The sequence below is a fragment of the Heloderma suspectum genome, chromosome 1 (genome assembly GCF_057233095.1).
Source record: "Heloderma suspectum isolate Gila_16-S chromosome 1, 16-S_ref, whole genome shotgun sequence".
NCBI classification, from domain to species: domain Eukaryota; kingdom Metazoa; phylum Chordata; class Lepidosauria; order Squamata; family Helodermatidae; genus Heloderma; species Heloderma suspectum.
In genome coordinates, this window is record NC_139458.1 from 7,395,995 (window position 1) to 7,415,886 (window position 19,892).

At 48.2% G+C, this 19,892-nt stretch overlaps 1 protein-coding gene across 2 annotated transcripts in view; it reads left to right on the top strand.

Moving 5' to 3' along the window:
• The first annotated feature begins 12,184 nt into the window (after positions 1-12,184).
• Positions 12,185-19,892, top strand: part of ERO1A (endoplasmic reticulum oxidoreductase 1 alpha) — a 34,880-nt gene continuing 27,172 nt past the window's right edge. For both annotated transcript variants that reach the window (XM_084834804.1, XM_084834815.1), the window contains exon 1: positions 12,185-12,377. In XM_084834804.1, coding sequence (XP_084690930.1) covers positions 12,264-12,377 — 114 coding nt within the window. In that variant the 5' untranslated portion in view covers positions 12,185-12,263. The remainder of the gene's footprint in view (positions 12,378-19,892) is intronic.

The following is a 19,892-nucleotide window of genomic DNA, read 5'->3' on the forward strand; positions in this document are numbered from 1 at the left end:
CCTCCTGCTCGTGGTCCCCAGCAAGTGGCAGACGGGCATACTGCTTCCGACAGAGCGTCAGAGCCCTGGGACGGCAGAGCTAAGGGGTGGCACCTTCCGGCCCCCCCCATCCGCCAGGGGACCAAGGAAGAACATCAAGGCAAGAGGAAACTCAGCCCTGCCAGAAGGAACTTTGTGACTAGTGCCTGTGTCCACTCCTTTCCTCCTCCTCCTCAATCCCTTTTCCTTTTGTGTCATGTCTTTTAGATTGTAAAAAATGCTGCTGCTGCTGCTGCTGCGTATTATCATCAGCATCAGTATCCCTTCAGCTCAAAATAACAGGTGGTGAAGTCGGTGGGGACTACTTGGGCATAAATGGACTGATGTTTGTGGTTTGTATTTTTGTCAGAGATCGGGCCCCAAATCAGCACTGAACAGTTAGGCGCGTGTGCGCATCATTGCTAAAGTAGATTGTGGCTGCAATCCTAAGGCAGAGATGCAGAACCTCAGGCCTGGGGGTCAAATCTGGCCCTCCTGGGGTCCCCAGATGGCCATATCCCCTTCCCCTGGCCCCATCTCCTTTTCCCCAGCCACTGGTCATTTTGTAGTTTACTTACTTTTGTAAGTCATCTGGCACTTTACCCGTCCTCCATGATTTCTCAAAGATAATAGACAGTGGTTCTGAGAGTTCTTCTGCCAGTTCCCTTATTACTCTAGGGTGCAGTTCATCTTGATTTGAACTAATTCAAAGTAATTAGGTGTTCCTTAATCAAGTGCCTATCAATCTCAAGCTGCAATCCTGCCCCTTCAGCCTGTACTTCACCTTTGCCAGGGGGGTCATAGACCCTGTTTTGGGGGAAGACTGAGCCAAAGTAGGAATTGAGCACCTCTGCCTTTTCTTTGTGATCTGTTATCATGTTGGCATCTTTATTTAATAGCTGAACCACCATTTCTTTCCTCTGCCTTTTACTATGCATGTAGCTGAAGACAGCCTTTTTGTTGCTTTTAGCATCCCTCGCTAACCTCAGCTCGTTCTCAGCTTTAGCCTTCCTGACGCCATCCCTGCAATTCTGTGCTACCTGCCTGTACTCTTCCTTTGTCGCTTGGCCTTCCTTCCACTTCCTATATGTGTATTTTTTTTGTTTTCAGGTCATCTCTAAGCTTTTTTGTGAATCCACATTGGCTAATTCTGTTGTCTTCCGCTTTTTTTTCTTGTTGGAATTGTTTGCAATTGTGCCTTGAGAATTTCCTTTTTTAAAATCTCCCACCCATCTTGGACTCCTTTTCTCATTAGAGTTGCTTGCCGTGGGACCTTACTTATCTTTGTTCTGAGTTTACTAAAATTGGCTTTCCTAAAATCCAGGGCAGACATTTGGCTACACTCAGCTTTTGCTTCCTTTAGAACCAAGAAATCAAGAATAACATGGCCACTTTCCCCCAGAGTTCCCGTAACTGCTACCCTTCATTGAGCTGTCCACCACAACCCCATGATCTCTTTCCTGGTCAGTTACCACTAGCTCAGATCCCATCAGGCTATACTTGAAGTTGGGATTTTTTGCCCCAACGTGCATCACTTTACACTTGCTTATATTAAACCACATTCGCCATTTAGATGCCCATTCTCCCGGTTTGGAGAGATCCTTTTGGAGCTCTTCACAATCCTTTTTTTATTTTCACCACCCTAAATAATTTGGTGTCATCGGCAAACTTGGCCACTTCACTGCTCATTCCTAATTCCAGATCATTTATGAACAGGTTGAAAAGCATTGGTCCTAATACAGATCCCTTTGGAACCCCACTATTCACTTCCCTCCATTGGGAGAATTTACTACTTATTCCTATTCTCTGTTTTCTGTTCTTTAGAGAGCAATCCTATGGCCACTAGTCGGTGGCTAAATGGCCATAGGATAGGTCGGTTCCCTGAGAACTGACCTCCACCCCTTCCTGCGCTGCCTCGTAGGCAGCGTGGAACGGCCCTGTGCTCTGCGCTCGGAAGAGGAGCACGGAACGGCAAAAATGGGGCATTCCTGGGAGCATGTCGGGGCAGGGAAGTCGGAAATGCCAGTACGACCCATCCTATGTGTTGTCTGGCTGCTGCTTCCTGCGCTTTGAGGTTCCACGGCTAGACAGCCGAAATCAGCTGTCTAGCCGTAAATGCAGGGTGGCTGAAGCATGGAGGGGACAATCCCCTCCATGCTTCTCCTGCCCTGCATTGGATAGGCAGTCGTCTCCGAGTTTGGGGGCGGCCGCCTAGCCCAATAGGATTGAGCCCTTAATCAGTTACTGATCCATAAGAGGACCTGTCCTCTTATTCCATGACTGCTAAGTTTGCTCAGCTGGAATACTGTCATCTCCGCTAGCTTTGTTGTTACTAATGCTTCCTAAGGCCCACTTGACTTCACTCTCGAGGATGTCCGGCTCAAGTTCAGTGACCGCACTATCATGGTTATCAGGGACATTCAGATCTTTCCTGTATAGTTCTTCTGTGTATTCTTGCCACCTCTTCTTAATCTCATCTGCTTCTGTTAGGTCCCTGCCTTCTTTGTCCTTTATCATGCCCGTCTTTGCACAAAACGTTCCCTTGAGATCTCCGATTTTCTTGAAGAGATCTCTAGTCTTTCCCATTCTGTTGTTTTCCTCGATTTCTTTGCATTGTTCATTTAAGAAGGCCTTCTTGTCTCTCCTTGCTATTCTCTGGATGCTGTTAAAGTGCTGCATTCAATATACCAACAAATTTGGAACGCTCAACAATGGCTGCAAGACTGGAAAAGGTCAGTTTACATTCCAATTCCAAAGAAGGGCAATGCCAAAGAGTGTTCAAACTATCGCACAACTGCGCTCATTTCACATGCCAGCAAGGTGATGCTCAAAATCCTACAAGCTAGGCTTCAGCACTATGCGAACCGAGAACTACCGGAAGTACAAGCTGGGTTTCGAAGAGGCAGAGGAATGAGAGATCAAATCGCCAACATTCGCTGGATCATGGAGAAAGCAAGAGAATTCCAGAAAAACGTCTATTTCTGCTTCATTGACTACGCTAAAGCCTTTGATTGTGTGGATCACAACAAACTGTGGCAAATTCTTAAAGTGATGGGAATACCAGACCACCTTACCTGTCTCCAGAGAAACCTGTATGAGGGTCAAGAAGCAACACTAAGAACCAGACATGGAACAACCGAGTGGTTCAAAATTGGGAAAGGAGTACGACAAGACTGCATATTGTCACCCTGCTTATTTAACTTGTATGCAGAGTACATCATGAGAAATGCCGGGTTGGATGAATCACAGGTCGGAATTAAGACTGCTGGGAGAATTATCAACAACCTCCGATATGCAGACGATACCACCCTAATGGCAGAAAGCGAAGAGGATCTCAAGAGCCTCTTGTTGAGGGTGAAAGAGGAGAGTGCAAAAGCTGGTCTGAAACTCAACATTCATGGCATCTGGCCCCATCACTTCCTGGCATATAGAAGGGGAAGAAATGGAAGCAGTGACAGATTTTACTTTCTTGGGCTCCAAGATCACCACAGACGGTGACTGTAGCCATGAAATTAAAAGACGCTCTTTGGGAGGAAAGCTATGGCACACCTAGACAGCATAGTAAGAAGCAGAGACATCACCTTGCCGACAAAGGTCCGTCTAATCAAAGCTATGGTTTTCCCAGTAGTAATGTATGGCTGTGAGAGCTGGACTATAAGGAAGGCTGAGCGCCGAAGAATTGATGCTTTCGTACTGTGGTGCTGGAGAAGACTGTTGTGAGTCCCCTGGACTGCAAGGAGGTCAATCAGTCAATCCTAAAGGAAATCAACCCTGAGTGCTCATTGGAAGGACAGATACTGAAGCTGAAGCTCAAATATTTTGGCCACCTAATGCGAAGAGAAAACTCTCTGGAAAAGACCCTAATGCTGGGAAAGACTGAAGACAAAAGGAGAAGGGGACGGCAGAGGATGAGATGGCTAGATAGTATCACCGATGCAATGGATATGAACTTGAGCACACTCCGGGAGAGAGCGCAGGACAGGAAGGCCTGGCGTGTTATGGTCCATGGGGTCACGAAGAGTCGGACACGACTGAACGACTGAACAACAACAAGTTTGCTCAGGAGTCTTTGGTGAGGGGCTTTGTCAAAAGCCTTTTGGCATCCAAGTAAACAACGTCTACCAGATCACCCCGTCTATATGTTTATTGACACTCTCAAAGAACTCTAAAAGGTTAGCGAGTCAGGACTTACTTTTGCGGAAGCCATGTTGATTCTTTTTCAGCAGGGCTTGTCCTTCTATATGCTTACTAATTTTATCTTTAATAATGCCTTCAACCAATTTACCTAGAAGAGATGTTAAGCTAACTGGCCTGTAATATCCCGGATCCCTTTTTAAAAATTGGTTTTACATTGGCCATCTTTCAGTCTTCTGGTATAGAGGCTGATCTTAGGGACATGTTGCATATTTTGGTTAGAAGATCAGCATTTTCATATTTGAGTTCTTTGAGAACTCTAGGAGGGGTACCATCTGGGCCCGATGATTTATTTGCTTTGAATTTATCCATTATTACACAGACACAACCCTAGAGGTCTCTTCCTCTGCCTTTTTTGTCCCTGTCCTCTGTGGCAATTAGAATTTCATCAGTACTACCCTGTTCTTCCTGAACCCAGCCCAGTCTTTTTTGTTGTCTTACATGCATGTTGCCAAAGTAAATGATACTCAATGAAAACATATGAGTCAGATCATAACTTAGAACACAACAGCAGATGCTTTCAACAGCTACTTCATTGGCACCTTGTATCTCAGACTCTAGGTCCTAGAGTTTAGAATGTAATGGGTGTTTCAGACATTGCTCCTAGAGCCTAAGAATAATGTCTGAAACACCCATTGCATTCCAAAAGTACATAATGAGATACAGTGACGAAATGCTTCTGGGTGTGTCTCTAGCTGTTCAACTTGGGACCAGGATATAATACTAGTGGTGTGTGCAGTAGTCGACGCTGGTGTGCGTAGTCTCTCTGCTGGGACGTGGGTGTGCTCAAATGTTACGATTTTTTCAAATACATAGACCCTGTCTTTCCACTCTATTCCTAGAGCACTCAAGGCAACACCCATAATAAACACTAGAAAAACAATAATAAAGACAAAGATATCTGACAATAATAGCAGAGTAGACCTGGTAGATAAAAAGAACAACATCAGTCTGAAGTGGAAAAATACCACTTGCATTGTTAGAATGGGGATGTGTTATAGAGGTGCTGAGAGTCACGTAGGAAAGAGGATGGTGGCTGATTAACTTACTGGCTGATTAACTTACTGCACATGAGTCACAATGCCTAGCAGGGCCCTTGTCCCTGGAAACCAGAAAACTTCCTCTGAAGGAAGTTTGTAGCTCCTTGACTCAGCGCTGCACCAAATACTGACCAAAGCTTATGTCATGTGCCTTGTTTACTTGTTTGTGTAAATACCAAAGTCGCCTCTTGTTCTGGGTCTAGTCCCGAGGGGCCACGTTGGCAGCTCTTGACTGCAACACACCTTGGTGTTCTGGTAATAAACCTCTATCCACTCAAACAAAGGTCGGTGTCTGTTCTCTGGCCAAGCCTGGCAGAAGGGTAAAATTCTTCAATAAATCCAATAAAACAAGGGAATAACACAACATCAGCAACCTAACGGTTCAGCTGCTAGAATAAGAAAAAGTTTTCAGATGGTGTGTAAACACAATTAAAGAAGAAACCAAGTGGCACTTCTGGGGCAGAGAATTCTATATCCTGAGTTTTTCAAAGGCTGCCCCATGTAAAATGCATTGTAGTAGTCCAGCCTTGGTGTACCTAAGACATACATGACCATGGCCAGGTTTGCCTTCCCCAGGAAAGGGTACCACTGGTAAATGAGCTGAAGATGTAGAAAGTACTCCCCTCCACAGCTGCAACCCAAGCATCTGGGAACAAAACCAAGTCCAGGAGAAAACTTCCAAACACTGCACCTGATTTTGTCCAGCGGGAGCACATCCTGTCCAAAACTGGTTGAACCCCTATCCCTAAATCAAGAGTCCTAGATCAATAAGGAACTGCCCAACTTCTTGTTCTAAAAGACAACGACCAAAAAGAGAAGGATCGTATACTTTCAGAAGATAAGCATGAAAACAAGGAAGCAGACATTACAAGAATTTATGTGTGTATAATGTACATAATATAAATCAAATGCAAACTAAGACTATGTTCATCTATGACAAAATGTGAAGGGTGTGTTCAGGAAACTGGGAAAGTGGCTCCTCTTGTCAATGCTCCGAAGGGATTGTGTCTGTTGTCCACAGTTGTGCACAACAGACATCTGCTTTGCATGCAGAGGTCCTAGAATCAAGCCTAGGCATCTCCCATTAAAGGATTGCAGGTAGCAGGGGCTGAGAGAGATTCCTGCCAGGGATCCAAGAAAAGAGTCACTGCCAGTCAAAGGACACAAAAGTGAGCTAGATGGACCAATGGTCTGACGGTATAAGACAACTTCATTTGCACATGATTCTGCAAGTCTGGAAGATAATTGTTTTTCACATGGCTCTTGATGTCATTTTACTATTATAGCCATGTTCTTAAGAACCCTGCTGGATCAGACCAAAAGCCCATCTATTTCCACATCCTCCTTCCCATACTGGCCAAGCAGATGCTGGTTGGTAGCAAACGCCATGGAACAAATGTTCATGGAGGATAAAGCTATCAATGGCTACTATAGTCCTGATGGCTATATGCTGCCTCCAGGATCAGAGGCAGTATGGCTACGTACACCATTTGCTGGGGAACATGGGAGGGACAGTGCTGTTGCACTTATGTCCTGTTTGTGGGTTTCTCGTGGGCATCTGGTTGGCTTCTGCGTGAACAGAAAGCTGGACTAGATGGACCCTTGGTCTGATCCAGCAGGACTCTCCTTGTATTCTTATGCAATAGTTTAACCATGCGCCACGTGAAGAAGTACTTCCATTTGTCTGTAGATTCATGTGGGAGAATGCACTCCTTTAGGTATCTGGATCCCAAAATATATAGAGCTTAAAAGGAAAGCACCAGAACTTTGAATTGTGTATTGTGTGAAGAAGTCATTCTTTTTATCTGTCCTGAATCTCCCACCATTCAGCTTAATGGGATGACCCCACTGGGTTCTAGTATTATGAGAGAGGGAGAAAAACTTCTGCCTAATGGTAGAGTATGTTGTGATAATGATTAATAGCCATTGACAGACTTTTCCTCCATGAATTCCTGCAATACACACTGTCATGTATCAATTATTTTACATTTGTGTGTATCTTCTGCTTATATACATGCACGTTTGCACTTATTTCTGTATGCTACTCATTTTTGGTGCTAAAATAGCTGGACCGGGGAGACGGCTGTGTACGCCCTGGCCGTGGGCTGCTAAGGTTTGGAGGTGCTGAGATAATGATAAGCCAGACCCAGGTTTGCTTACAAGGAGACTTTATGGAGTACTTACAACACACAGGTGTACCCAATGGTTGGATCAGACAGCTTCTCTGAACTCAGAGCTATGGGGTAAAATGGGTTTTATACCATACATGTCAGCAGTGAGGCAGCATGACAGAAGCAAGGAAAACAATCAGAGCTTTCCCAGCACAGCCACCTGTAACTCGGCATAAACATAGCCTCACTTCTCAGGCACAACCTAGGCCCTGATAAGATACTAGCCTTCATTAGCATGGAATGTGCTGAGGCCACGCTATCAACCTTTGACTCATTTCACATGCTCATCTCACTAGCAAGGAAATTGCACTAATAATGAACCTAAGCAAAGCATTATGGATCTTTAGGCCCCTCTAAAACTACAGGTGACTTGGTTACAGTCCTGGGGCCATTACAGGCTGGAATCACTCCATTCAAACTGTTCTTGAGTTGGACTAGTCCTGGCTATATCACAATTGCCAGGCTCGGAGGTGTGGGGACCCTTCTGGCCTCACTGAAGCTCATTCAAAGCTGGGTTTAGGGCACAATCCTGTGCATGATTAGGCAGGAAAAAGTCCTACAACTCCCAGCATTCCCCAGCCAGCTAGGCTGGGTATAGCCAGCATAGCTGGCTGGGGCATGCTGGGAGTTGTGGGACGTTTTTCCTGTCTAAACATGCATAGGATTGCACCCTTAGTTTCCTTGTCTGCCATTGCTTGGTCCTCTGCTCTGCTCCAATCCTGGCTATGTATACTTCTGCCTGGGGAATGCTCTCTGCCGTGATCGTGGCCAAATAAAATGGTGGCCCAAGTTAGAGGCTGCCTCAGGCTAGGGGCTGGCCATTCCTGCCCTAAAGATGAACCATAGACTTGGCTGGGTGAAATCTGTTTTTCTTCTCAATGTCTAAACCTGAAGAAGCACTCCCTGTAATTCAAAAGTTTTATTCCAGTCTTTTAATGAGCTCTTTGGTTCAATAAAACCTATAATCTATGTATATAATGCTGATTCCCAACCCCTCAATAGCCATTTTTGTTTCTTGCTCTTCTCTAGTTTGTTGGTATCTATCTCAACATTCAGCAGAGCGCCAAACTGGATGCATTGATGCAAATGAGACCTAGTACCAAGCGGAGTGGCATTTCTCTTTCCATCCTGGGTACAATGCTTTTGAAATGCTGTTCAACACATCAAATGTTTGACTTGTGTTTAGATTGTAATCCCACATTTTTTTCTTGAGACTAGCCAGTCCCAATATTTTGTGTTGGTGCATTTTTGTCCCTTACGTAATCCCTTAGATATGTCTGTACTGGATTTTCTTTGACTTCCTGTGGTCCAGCACACGAATTAACCAAGATCATCTTGAAACTGAATACTATCCTCTATAGCAGGGGTGCAGAATGGCCAAATCCAGCCTGCTAAGAGGCCCAATCCAGCACTCTGGGTTTCCCCAAATGGCCCCACCCCCTTTCCTTGGGCCCATCCCTTCCCCCCAATCACCAATGGTTTGGTGTTTTCTCAGCTACTCCCCATTCTAAAAGCCTGAAATGCCTCTCCTAGGGCTGAGTTGCTGGTGGGAAGAGCTTCAAGCCAAAATAGGCTTGTATTTTTGGCCCCACCCCTTTTGCCCCGCCTGCCGCTGGAATGTGGCCCCTAAGAGCTTCTCCAAAATTAATCTTGGCCGTCTGGCTGAGGGAGGTTCAGCACCTCTCATCTACAGTGTTTGCCCCTCCTCTCAGTTTTGTGTCATCTGCGGATTTGGCAAGCATATCTCCCACTCCTGGATCAAAGCCTGGACTCAGGGATGAGCGCTGCTTGTTACCTCTCCTGTAATGACACCGATCCGTAAATTATTACTCTTTAGGTGTGGCTCCCAACCCACTGTGCACCGCCCTGTGAGAGTTCCTTTTATTCCACATTTCCCTAACGTACTTATGCCATCCTGTGCTGTCCCTTACAGAAAATCAGGCTGTAAATGAAATGGTTATACTGCTGCCCTGAACATTAGATAGAATTAACACACCCAGATGCATCAGACATGTTGCCCCATGCATTGCATCTGAGAGCTGATGCAAGCACACAGCCACACACAAATAATGCTTATGCAGCACATAGGCCCAGACATGTTAACTATTCCGGGGCATGCTTTCCAGGGCAGGTTACCCAAGGCTTGGATCACAACCAAATTCTGGGACAAAAATCCCATATCCCTTAAATAAGACAGAATCAGCCATCAAGTAATGTCCCATAAACTACTTCTAAGCTGGTTCTCCTCATGAGTGGCTGAATATGCCATGCTGAATATGTATATGGACTCCACTGAAAACCATTGTGTTTGAGGCAATATGGAAGTCCTATCCATGCCCCTAAATCCGTGATGGATCTCTTGACGTTGCACCAATCGAGTGATGTCCCCAGCTCCCAGTCTGACAGACGTAGGAAGAGGCCTAGCTAGTCCAGCAATCAGTTCCCAGTGGCCAACCAGATGCCCATGGGAAGGCCACAAACAGGATATGAGCATAACAGCGCCATCCTGCTGGCGTTCCCCAGCAACTGGTATACAGAGGCATTACTGCCTTTGGTACTGGAGATAATATATAGCCATCAGGACTAGTAGCCATTGCTATTATTATTTATTTATTACATTTGTATACTTGCCTCATAGCTTGCTTACTAGCCTTATCCTCCATGAATGTATTCAATCCCCTTTTAAAGACATCACCCAAGTTGGTGGCCATCTTGTGGTAGTGAATTCCATAGTTCAACTATATAGTGTGTGAAGAAGTTCTTCCTTTTATCTGTCCTGAATCTCCCATCAATCAGCTTCATGGAATGAAAGGGATCTCCCTCACATGGTTGTTGTGAGGGTAACATTGAGAAAAGATCTGAAGGCTGTGAGAACTTCTGAGGCTGTTCTCTGGGTCCCCCTGCCTAACCAAGGTGGTTAGTGGGGAAATGGCCTTTTCAGTAGGGGCACCCTAACTGTGGAGCCCCCTTCCCAGAGAGGCTCACCTGATGCCTATCTTGATGTAATGTCTAAACCACACAAATACCTTTTTTAAGATTTCATTTTCCCCAGCCTTTTAATCTGTTTAAACTCTTGTATCTTCTCTACTTGTTTTTATGCTGTTTTTGTCTGTTTTGCGACTGATCTGTTTCATGCATTTAAAAAAAAAATTGGCTGTAAGCTGCCCTGAGAACTTGGTTATAGGGCAGTCTATCAATATTTTCAATTAAATTTACTCATTGTAACACAGACTGAACATGCTATCTTTGGGGTGAAATGTTGGAATCCTGCTGGATGTTAAGTGGTATATAGTTCTTGTAAATAAATAAATAAACAAACAACCTTAGGCTGGTGTAGATATTTTCCCTCCCATTGAAATCAATGGGGTGGGTGGGGTGTGGTAGGAGGTGGGGGGAATGAATAAGTTCTGGTTAAAAAAGAAACTGGCAAGAGAATGCCCCCCACCCCCTCTCACCATGGCTGCCTCTGTGTCTGGCAGGCTCAGTATGCTGGGTGGCTCAGCCATGCATCCCCCCACTGGGGCAGTTTTTGGATTGCTCTGCAGAGTTGGAACCTCACAACAACCCTGCAGGGTAAGATAATCTGAGAACGCATAGCTTGCCAAGGGCTCCTAGGGGGATTCACAACTGAACATCACAACTAGGGGAGGGGCTGTAGCTCAGCGGTAGAGCCCCTGCTTTGCATGCAAAGGTCCCAGGTTCGATCCCTGGCATCTCCAGGTAGGGCGGGAAAAACTGCCTGGAGAGCCGCAGCTGCCAGTCAGTGTCGCCAGTACTGGGCTACATGGACCATGTATAACGCAGTATAAGGCAGCTTCCATTGTCCCTAAGTTTAAAAGTAATTTAGGGAGCAATCCTATGGCTGCTAGTCAGCGGCTAGACAGCCATAGGATACGTCAGTGTCCGGGAACTGAGCTTCTCCCCTGCCTGCGCTGCCTCGCAGGCAGCTTGGAATGGCTCCGCACTTGGAAGAGGAGCGTGGAGCGGCTGGGGGGAGTGCGGGGGCGTATGACACATCCTATGTGTCGTCCAGCAGCCGCTTCCCCTGCTCCGCCTTCCTGCGGCTAGGCAGCCGAAACGCAGGGCAGCTGAAGCGCAGAGGGGACGATCCCCTCCGTGCTTCTCCTGCCCCGCATTGGATGGGGGTCGCCTCCGAGTTCGGAGGCGGCTGCCTACCCCGACAGGATTGCGCCCTTAGTGCACCGGTAACCACATACATCCCCAGCCCGCCCCGAGTACAAAGCGTTCCTAAGGGCGCCATCCTATGCCTATTTAGACAGGGACAGTCCTACAACGCCCAGCATGCCCCAGCCAGCCATCAGCAATGCTAGCCTACCTTATGGGGTTGTAAGGATGGCAACGAGGAGAAATACAGGGGAAGTGTTTTTGAACACTCGAAAGCACGTACGTTCTGATGGATTAAGGGTGCAGTCCTGTACGCGTTTAGATGCGGGGAAAGCCCTACAGCTCCCAGGATGCGGGGAATTGCGGGGGTTTTTCTCTCCAAACATGCGTAGCGCTGTGTCCTACCGGCGCAGGCACGAAGGCCCTGCGGCGCCCAGCACGGCCCGGCCAGCGCCGCGCCCTGGGGTCAGGAGAAGGGGGCGCGGCGGGTCGGCCGGGCGCGGCGGCGGGCGCCTTCTCCAGCGGGGCCGGCCGCCGCCGCCGGCCGCTCCCGGCCCGCACGTCCCCGGCTGGATGCGACGCCCAGCTCGGGAGGCAGGCGGGGCGGGCCGGGGGCGGGCCCGCGCCCGCCCCGCCGGCTCCCAGGGCGCAGCTCGGCTCGCGCTCCGCGGCCGGAGGAGAGCCTCGCCTCGCCTCGCCTCGCGCGGACCACGCGATGCCGCCGCTCCGCCTGCGCCGGGCGCTGCCGCCGCTCGCCCTCCTCGTCGCGCTGCTGCCGGGCTGCGCCTCCGCGCGACCCCCGTCCGCGGAGCAGCGCTGCTTCTGCCGGGTGAGACGGCGCGCGCCGGCGGCCCGGGCCGGCGTGCGGCGCCGGTCCCACGTCGAGCAGCCCCGCTGAAGCGCCCGGCGCGGGGGCGAGGCGCGCGCGCGCGGGCCCGCTCTTGTCGGGGGGGCTGCCGCGGGAGCGGGAGCGGGTCCCGGGGCTGAGCCCCCCGCGGCACGGGCGCTCCGCGCGCGCTCGGGGCGAGGCGGAGGCCTTCCGTCGGGCCGGCCCGGGGCTGACGAGCGGGCCCCGCGCGGTCTCCGAGCGGCTGGAGAGCGGCGGCGGGCGGGGACCGGCAGGTGACCCTGCCCGGGGCCCCGCCCGCGCCGGGGGGAGCTGGGGGACCGCCCTTCCCGCTCGCGCTTCCCGACGGGGCGGTTTCCGTGGGCGCTTGACGAGCTCCGGCGGAGTGCCCGGGCGCCGGAGCGGGAGGCCGCCGGTTCGAAGCTGGCCGGGGAGCCCCGAAGAGCGACCCCGGTGTCTTAACCTCGAAAGCGTCCGCGCGCGCACCCCCGGCCGTGCACCCCCCTCCACCACCGCCGCTACCGCGCGAAGGCACAATATCGGCCTGCCTCGTAGGGTTGTAAGGGTGGCAATAAAGAGAAATGGAGGCAAGCTGCTTTTGAACGCTGGAAAGCAGGCATGGCTGGCTCGGGCGTGCTGGGGGTGGTAGGGCTTTTTTCTGTCTAACCGTGCATAGGACTGCACCCTAAGGCTGCACTCTTTTACACCAGCTCTCTCCAGCCCAGTGCCCTCCAGATGGGCTGGACTGCAACTCCCATCACCCTCAGGCTGGTGGGATGATGGGAGTTGTGGTCCAACCCATTTGGAGGGCGCTGGGTTGGAGAAGACTGCTTTACACACACACTCATTAGGATTCTGCTGTAAATCAGCGGGTTAAAATCGAGATGACAGAGGCAGCAGTCCTAGACACACTTGCCTGAGCTCAGTGGGACTCGCTACTGAGTAGAGACGCCTAGATTGCCCTGCATATCAGGTAAAAATTATTTTAATTGCTGGACAGCCCTTGTTCAAAGGCACTCTTTTATTGTTCCTAATTACACAGCCTTTGCTGGAACCCTAGCGGTGTCCTCACAGGCTCCAGGGCTCATGTTTTGCGGAACCCCCATTAATCCCTTTACATATTTACTCAGTCATACGTCCCACGGAGTTGGATGAGATTTACTCCCAGCTAGGTGTGCGTAGGATTGCACCCATTGTGTCTTTGGCAAGCAGGAGGGGGCAAAAAGAGCTGTACTGGGGTGGGCTTGCCTTGAAGTTTTGGTGTCTGACCTAGAAGCTCTGGTCCCTAAACCCAGATCTATCTGGGCAGCTTGTAATGAGCACTCTGAACATGTCCAGAGACACTCTCTTCTTTATTGTTATTTTGCATATTCTCAGCTTCTGAGACTTGCTTCAGATTAAGCCCTCTTCAGCCCTCACTTGCACTTGGGGCTACGTTTGTGGGTTCAGCTGCAGAACCCCTTCTTAAAATGGCTCTCCACAGCAGCAAAGTCAGGTTCTTGTGCTGTGGCAGATCCACTTCCAGGTGGATTGTTCCCATTATACTGCATTTCACACTGCTTGTTTAGAGTCAGACTTCACTTTACTTTAAAGATGTAGCTAGCAGCAATGTCTCCCCCCCCCACCCGCTGCCCCAATGTAAGCATGAGGGACCCAGTCAGGACTGAGACCCTAGCGGGGTGGTGCTGTGGTCCCCGTCCAGATTGGGTCCCCAATGCCTGCAATTTGCGTTGCCCCTAAAAGATTCATTCATTTCAATTGGCTAGTCTCTGGCTGAGCAAGGATTTGAACTTAAGCCTCAGGTGCCTGTTGGCATATGTCTTACTCAGTTTTCAACAAATATTTTATTTATAAACTTTGTGAAAAAGAAAATCAAATGCATAAAATACAAAAATTATAATCTTGCAAACAGTGGATCAATTCAGTGTTCCAAATTACCGAATTGTACTGATTGTTTTTAAACAAGCTGCTTTTAGGTTCTCTCATTTGGACAAAGTTTGTAACTTTAGCTGTAACAGCCAGTTTCCGTGTTTAACAGCCAGTTTCCGTGTTTTCTTCATCCAGTGCCAGACTTCCATGCATTTGTCTAATTCTTTTTATAGTGTGTGACTGAGACGAATATCTTATTTGTCTGTCACTTGTGACACTTTTTTGGAGTGTGGGTGTGTGTGAAGTTCATTAGTGCAGTCTGTTTCACTTTATTGATGATGAAAATGACACAACCGTGCAGAAGGAAATGCGGAGTGGAAGGTATATGCACACATAGGTGGAGCAGTGTGTGAATAATTGTGCTGCGGTACTAATACTGGATGTCACATTGGTGGAAGTCAATATTTGGCTGAGCTGTGTAGCAGAAAACACATCCCCACGCCACTTCGACCCCATTTACAAATGTGTTTACTCACAAGAAGTCCCCCTTTGCCTTCTGGAAGATTGCTCGTGGCTTTCGAGGGTTGCAGCTTTAAAACCTGATTTTATAGTATCTTTCCAAACCAGGGTGATAATATTGGGTGTGGGTTTCATGCTAAGAAAATAAAAAGTAATATTACGCTTTACTGCGGTTAATGGATCAGGCCGCAGGATCGCACACTTCTCCCCTGCCTCTCTCCTCCTCTGAACTGGTTTCAAACTCTGGTCAAGCGGGGATGCTCTTTAGCCTTAAGCAGGGCTAATGTGGTTGTTAATATTTTAGCTGCTGTTAAAGCAGGAAGAGCAGCTGCAGGAGAGGGGCTGTGAGTGCCATCTCTTGATTTTGGTTAAGTGAGCCCCCTTTCATCTCACCCACACCAGTCCAGTGCGATGGTGATTTCAAACAGAGGGAATCCAAAGATGTCAAAGGCCTTGGAAATGGTAACGGTGACGGTGGTGGTGTTGCCCCACGGGCATTAACTTTCAGTAGAATTTGGAATGATCAGCAGTGCAGAATGAAGTGAAACTTAAAACCTTGACGTCTTCCATCCTTTGCTTCTCTGGCTCCAAGCCCCCCTATACTGCAAAAACAGGGTCACACGGCACATCGTTAAGCTATGGAATTCGCTGCCCCAAGATGTAGTGGTGGCCACCAGTTTGGATGGCTTTAAAAGGGGATTGGGCAGCTTCATGGAGGAGAAGGCTATTGGTGGCTGCTAGTCCTGATGGGCTGTGTGCTGCATCCAGCATCAGAGGCAGATGCCTCTGTATGCCAGTTGCTGGGACTGTGAGCGGGAGGGTGCTGTTGCAATCATGTCCCGCTTTGGGCTTCCCATTGGGGCAGCTGGCTGGCGACTGTGCTGAAGTTGAACTCAATAGAACTTTGGTCTGGCCCGGCAGGGTTCTCCTTCTGTTGCCGCTTGTGGTCTAGATGGGGGAATCTCCATATGCATGGGAGAAAATCACATGCTAAGTGGGAGCATTGCTTAGCCGGGGTGGTGGTGGGTGGGATTGCCATTGCCAAAGAGGCTAGCTCTTGTTTGCTTTCAAAAGCGGCCAGCCTCTCTGCGTGCGTCTGGCTTTGTGTGTGTGGGAGACCTCCTGCAGGAATATGACCCTTCCAGCTGGCCATAGTAGGAGAATAGATACTGTATCTATTTATAAAAGGTGGAATTGTTTGATCCGAGGATTTTAGGGTTGCAGTCTACTGGGTTAAATGTGTAGATTAATCAACAAAAGCTTAGTTGATTCACTTGTTGTTGTTCAGTCGTTCAGTCGTGTCCGACTCTTCGTGACCCCATGGACCATAGCACGCCAGGCCTTCCTGTCCTGCGCTCTCTCCCGGAGCGTGCTCAAGTTCATATTCATTGCATCCGTGATGCTATCTAGCCATCTCATCCTCTGCCGTCCCCTTCTCCTTTTGCCTTCAGTCTTTCCCAGCATCAGGGTCTTTTCCAGGGAGTTTTCTCTTCGCATTAGGTGGCCAAAATATTGGAGCTTCAGCTTCATTATCTGTCCTTCCAATGACCACTCAGGGTTGATTTCCTTTAGGATGGACTGATTTGACCTCCTTGCAGTCCAGGGGACTCGTAAGAGTCTTCTCCAGCACCACAGTTCGAAAGCATCAATTCTTCGGCGCTCAGCCTTCCTTATAGTCCAGCTCTCACAGCCATACATTACTACTGGGAAAACCATAACTTTGATTAGACGGACCTTTGTCGGCAAGGTGATGTCTCTGCTTCTTACTATGCTGTCTAGGTTTGCCATAGCTTTCCTCCCAAGGAGCAAGCGCCTTTTAATGTCATGGCTACAGTCACCGTCTGCAGTGATCTTGGAGCCCAAGAAAGTAAAATCTGTCACTGCTTCCATTTCTTCCCCTTCTATATGCCAGGAAGTGATAGGGCCAGATGACATGATCTTAGTTTTTTTAATGTTGAGTTTCAAACCAGCTTTTGCACTCTCCTCTTTCACCCTCAACAAGAGGCTCTTGAGATCCTCTTCGCTTTCTGCCATTAGGGTGGTATCGTCTGCATATCGGAGGTTGTTGATAATTCTCCCGGCAATCTTAATTCCGACCTGTGATTCATCCAACCCGGCATTTCTCATGATGTACTCTGCATATAAGTTAAATAAGCAGGGTGACAATATGCAGCCTTGTCGTACTCCTTTCCCAATTTTGAACCAATCGGTTGTTCCATGTCTGGTTCTTACTGTTGCTTCTTGACCCTCGTACAGGTTTCTCAGGAGACGGGTAAGGTGGTCTGGTACTCCCATCACTTTAAGAATTTGCCACAGTTTGTTGTGATCCACACAATCAAAGGCTTTAGCGTAGTCAATGAAGCAGAAATAGACGTTTTTCTGGAATTCTCTTGCTTTCTCCATGATGCAGCGAATGTTGGCGATTTGATCTCTAGTTCCTCTGCCTCTTCGAAACCCAGCTTGTACTTCCGGTAGTTCTCGGTTCGCATACTGCTGAAGCCTAGCTTGTAGGATTTTGAGCATCACCTTGCTGGCATGTGAAATGAGCGCAATTGTGCGGTAGTTTGAACACTCTTTGGCGTTGCCCTTCTTTGGAATTGGAATGTAAACTGACCTTTTCCAGTCTTGTGGCCACTGTTGAGTGTTCCAGATTTGTTGGCATATTGAATGCAGCACTTTAACAGCATCATCTTTTAGGATTTTAAATAGCTCGGCTGGAATACTGTCATCTCCGCTAGCTTTGTTGTTACTAATGCTTCCTAAGGCCCACTTGACTTCACTCTCTAGGATGTCCGGCTCAAGTTCAGTGAGTGCACTATCATGGCTATCAGGGACATTCAGATCTTTCCTGTATAGTTCTTCTGTGTATTCTTGCCACCTCTTCTTAATCTCATCTGCTGGGAGCAAATTGTTATCAGTGAAGCTGAGAGTTCAACACCTTTGTTTATGCTTTGAGGCTGTTTTGCCTCTGGAATGTTACTGTGATAGGGGATGGATTTTATAGGCAGGGAAACCCTACCTGAAAAGTTTGAGTGCTCTGACTTCAGAGTCTCCAGCCTATCCGAAGCCGCGCCAGGCTCTTGGTCTTCTGCCTTCCTTCCATTTCCAGAGGGAATTTTAAACAGTGGGAGGGAAATTATTTGCACCTGCTTGCAGAGCTGTCATAAATTTTTCCCTGTGTTGAGGACATGGTTGGAGACAGGGAAGGGTCCCCCCAATGCACCCCCTTTTTACCTTCCTGATGTCAGGACTCTGACATCAGGGAAGTAAGGGCCATGGAAGTTTCTGCAGGGGCTGGAAGAGGGTAAAAGAGGTCAGATCTCCCCATTTAAGGGCAGTCCTCCTTCTTTCCACCATCAGAGAGGGAGATCTCATGTATCCTGTGCCCCCCTGGGACTCTTTCTCAGGGGCCATAGGATTGCAGCCCAAATTACAGGCCAAATGGCAGTATTTAACATGCACTTCCCTTCATTATTACAACTGGCCCCCCCCCCATTTTGAGGTCTTGGGAAGATTTGGGTTCAAATGCTGCATGGCTAGAAAACTCTCCTAGGATTGTTGTGAGGGCAAAATGTAAGCCGCCCTGAGCTCCTTGGGGGAAGGAACAATACAAGTACAGGAGTAGTGTAAAGAAATCAATACAAATGCAACAGACATAGAAACAATAATAAAAACAAATGTAAAAAAATAATATGCATATTATTGGAGGCACGGTTGTGCCTCCAATAGATAAGGCGATTTTATTTAAAGGTGAGTGATTAACAAGCAAGTGATTAACTGGTTAAAATGTTTTTAACTGGTTGACACGCCTAGTGAATAAGAAGTAAAGGATTGCCTTGCTCAGTCAGATCCAAGTATCACATCCCCTGTGCTTCTGGCATCTGTAGGTGCTATCTTTTAAAGCCCTAAAGACCAGTCTGCCTGAAGGAGCGCCTTCTCCCATATGTTCCAGCCTGATGGTTGAGATCGTCTTCAGAGGCTCTTCTCTGGCTGTCACCAGCCAGAATAGCATAACTGGTGGCTACCAGGGAAAGAGCCTTCTCTGTAGTGGCCCCCGTCTGTGGAATGCCCTTTCCGGGGAGATCTGTCTGACATCTTCACTGTAGCCACCAAGTTGAGTCATTCTTCTTTTAGCAAGCATTTAATTTTTAATCTGTTGCTCTGATTAACTTTACTGGTGGCTCTTTAATATTTTTATTGTATTAATATTTTCATATTTGACCTTTTCATTGTTGTATTTATTGTCTTGGTCTTTACTTTATTACTTCTGCTTTTCATGATTCTAACTGCCCCGAGGACATCTGTCAGTTGGGAGGTATATATAGTTACTTAATCAATAGGGACACTGCCCCTGTTCATGGAGGCTCCATTTGGCTATCAGGGTTAATAGCTTTTGATTGATGACAAACTTTATCTAACCCTTTTTGTGAGCATCACCTAAGCTAGTGGCGATTGCCACATCTTGCGGGAGTGACTCCCAGAAGTTGATCATGTGTTGTGCGTGCAGAAGCACCCCCCTCCGGTAGTGATGACTCGATTCTGGCATGATGAGAGAAAGAGAAAAATGTCTTTCTGGGCTTCTGAGAAAAAGCATATCTTAGAGGCAAATCTGGAATGGGCCTTATCTGCCTGAAAGGTGAATGTGCCTGCATTTGAAAAACAACGCAGCTAAACCCAACCCTGTGCCCCTCCGGAACATGGCGGGAAGATGACAGATTGCTGCCAGGTGCAACAATGCTGTGTCAACAGTTATTATACACACGCCGGTGTGTCAGTGTAGAGGTCTGAATGTTGACAATGATCTGCATTTGACTAGGACAGCCTTCCTCAGCCAGGCGCCCTTCAGATGTCCTGGACTGCAACTCCCATCATTCCCAGCCAGCTGGCTGAGAATGATAGGAGTTGCAGTCCAGGACATTTGAAGGGCGCCTGGCTGGGGAAACTGGGCTAGGAAGAAGGTGAATAGGAAGCAATTTGCACTTTGCATCTCTCTGTCATCTGGCAACTTCCTTTTAGCCTACGTGCTACAAGGCCATTGCTGAAATCTCCTTGTCCGGAAATAGCTTTGCTCAGAAGGGATGGCTCTCTGAGCTCAGTCCGCCCCCCGCC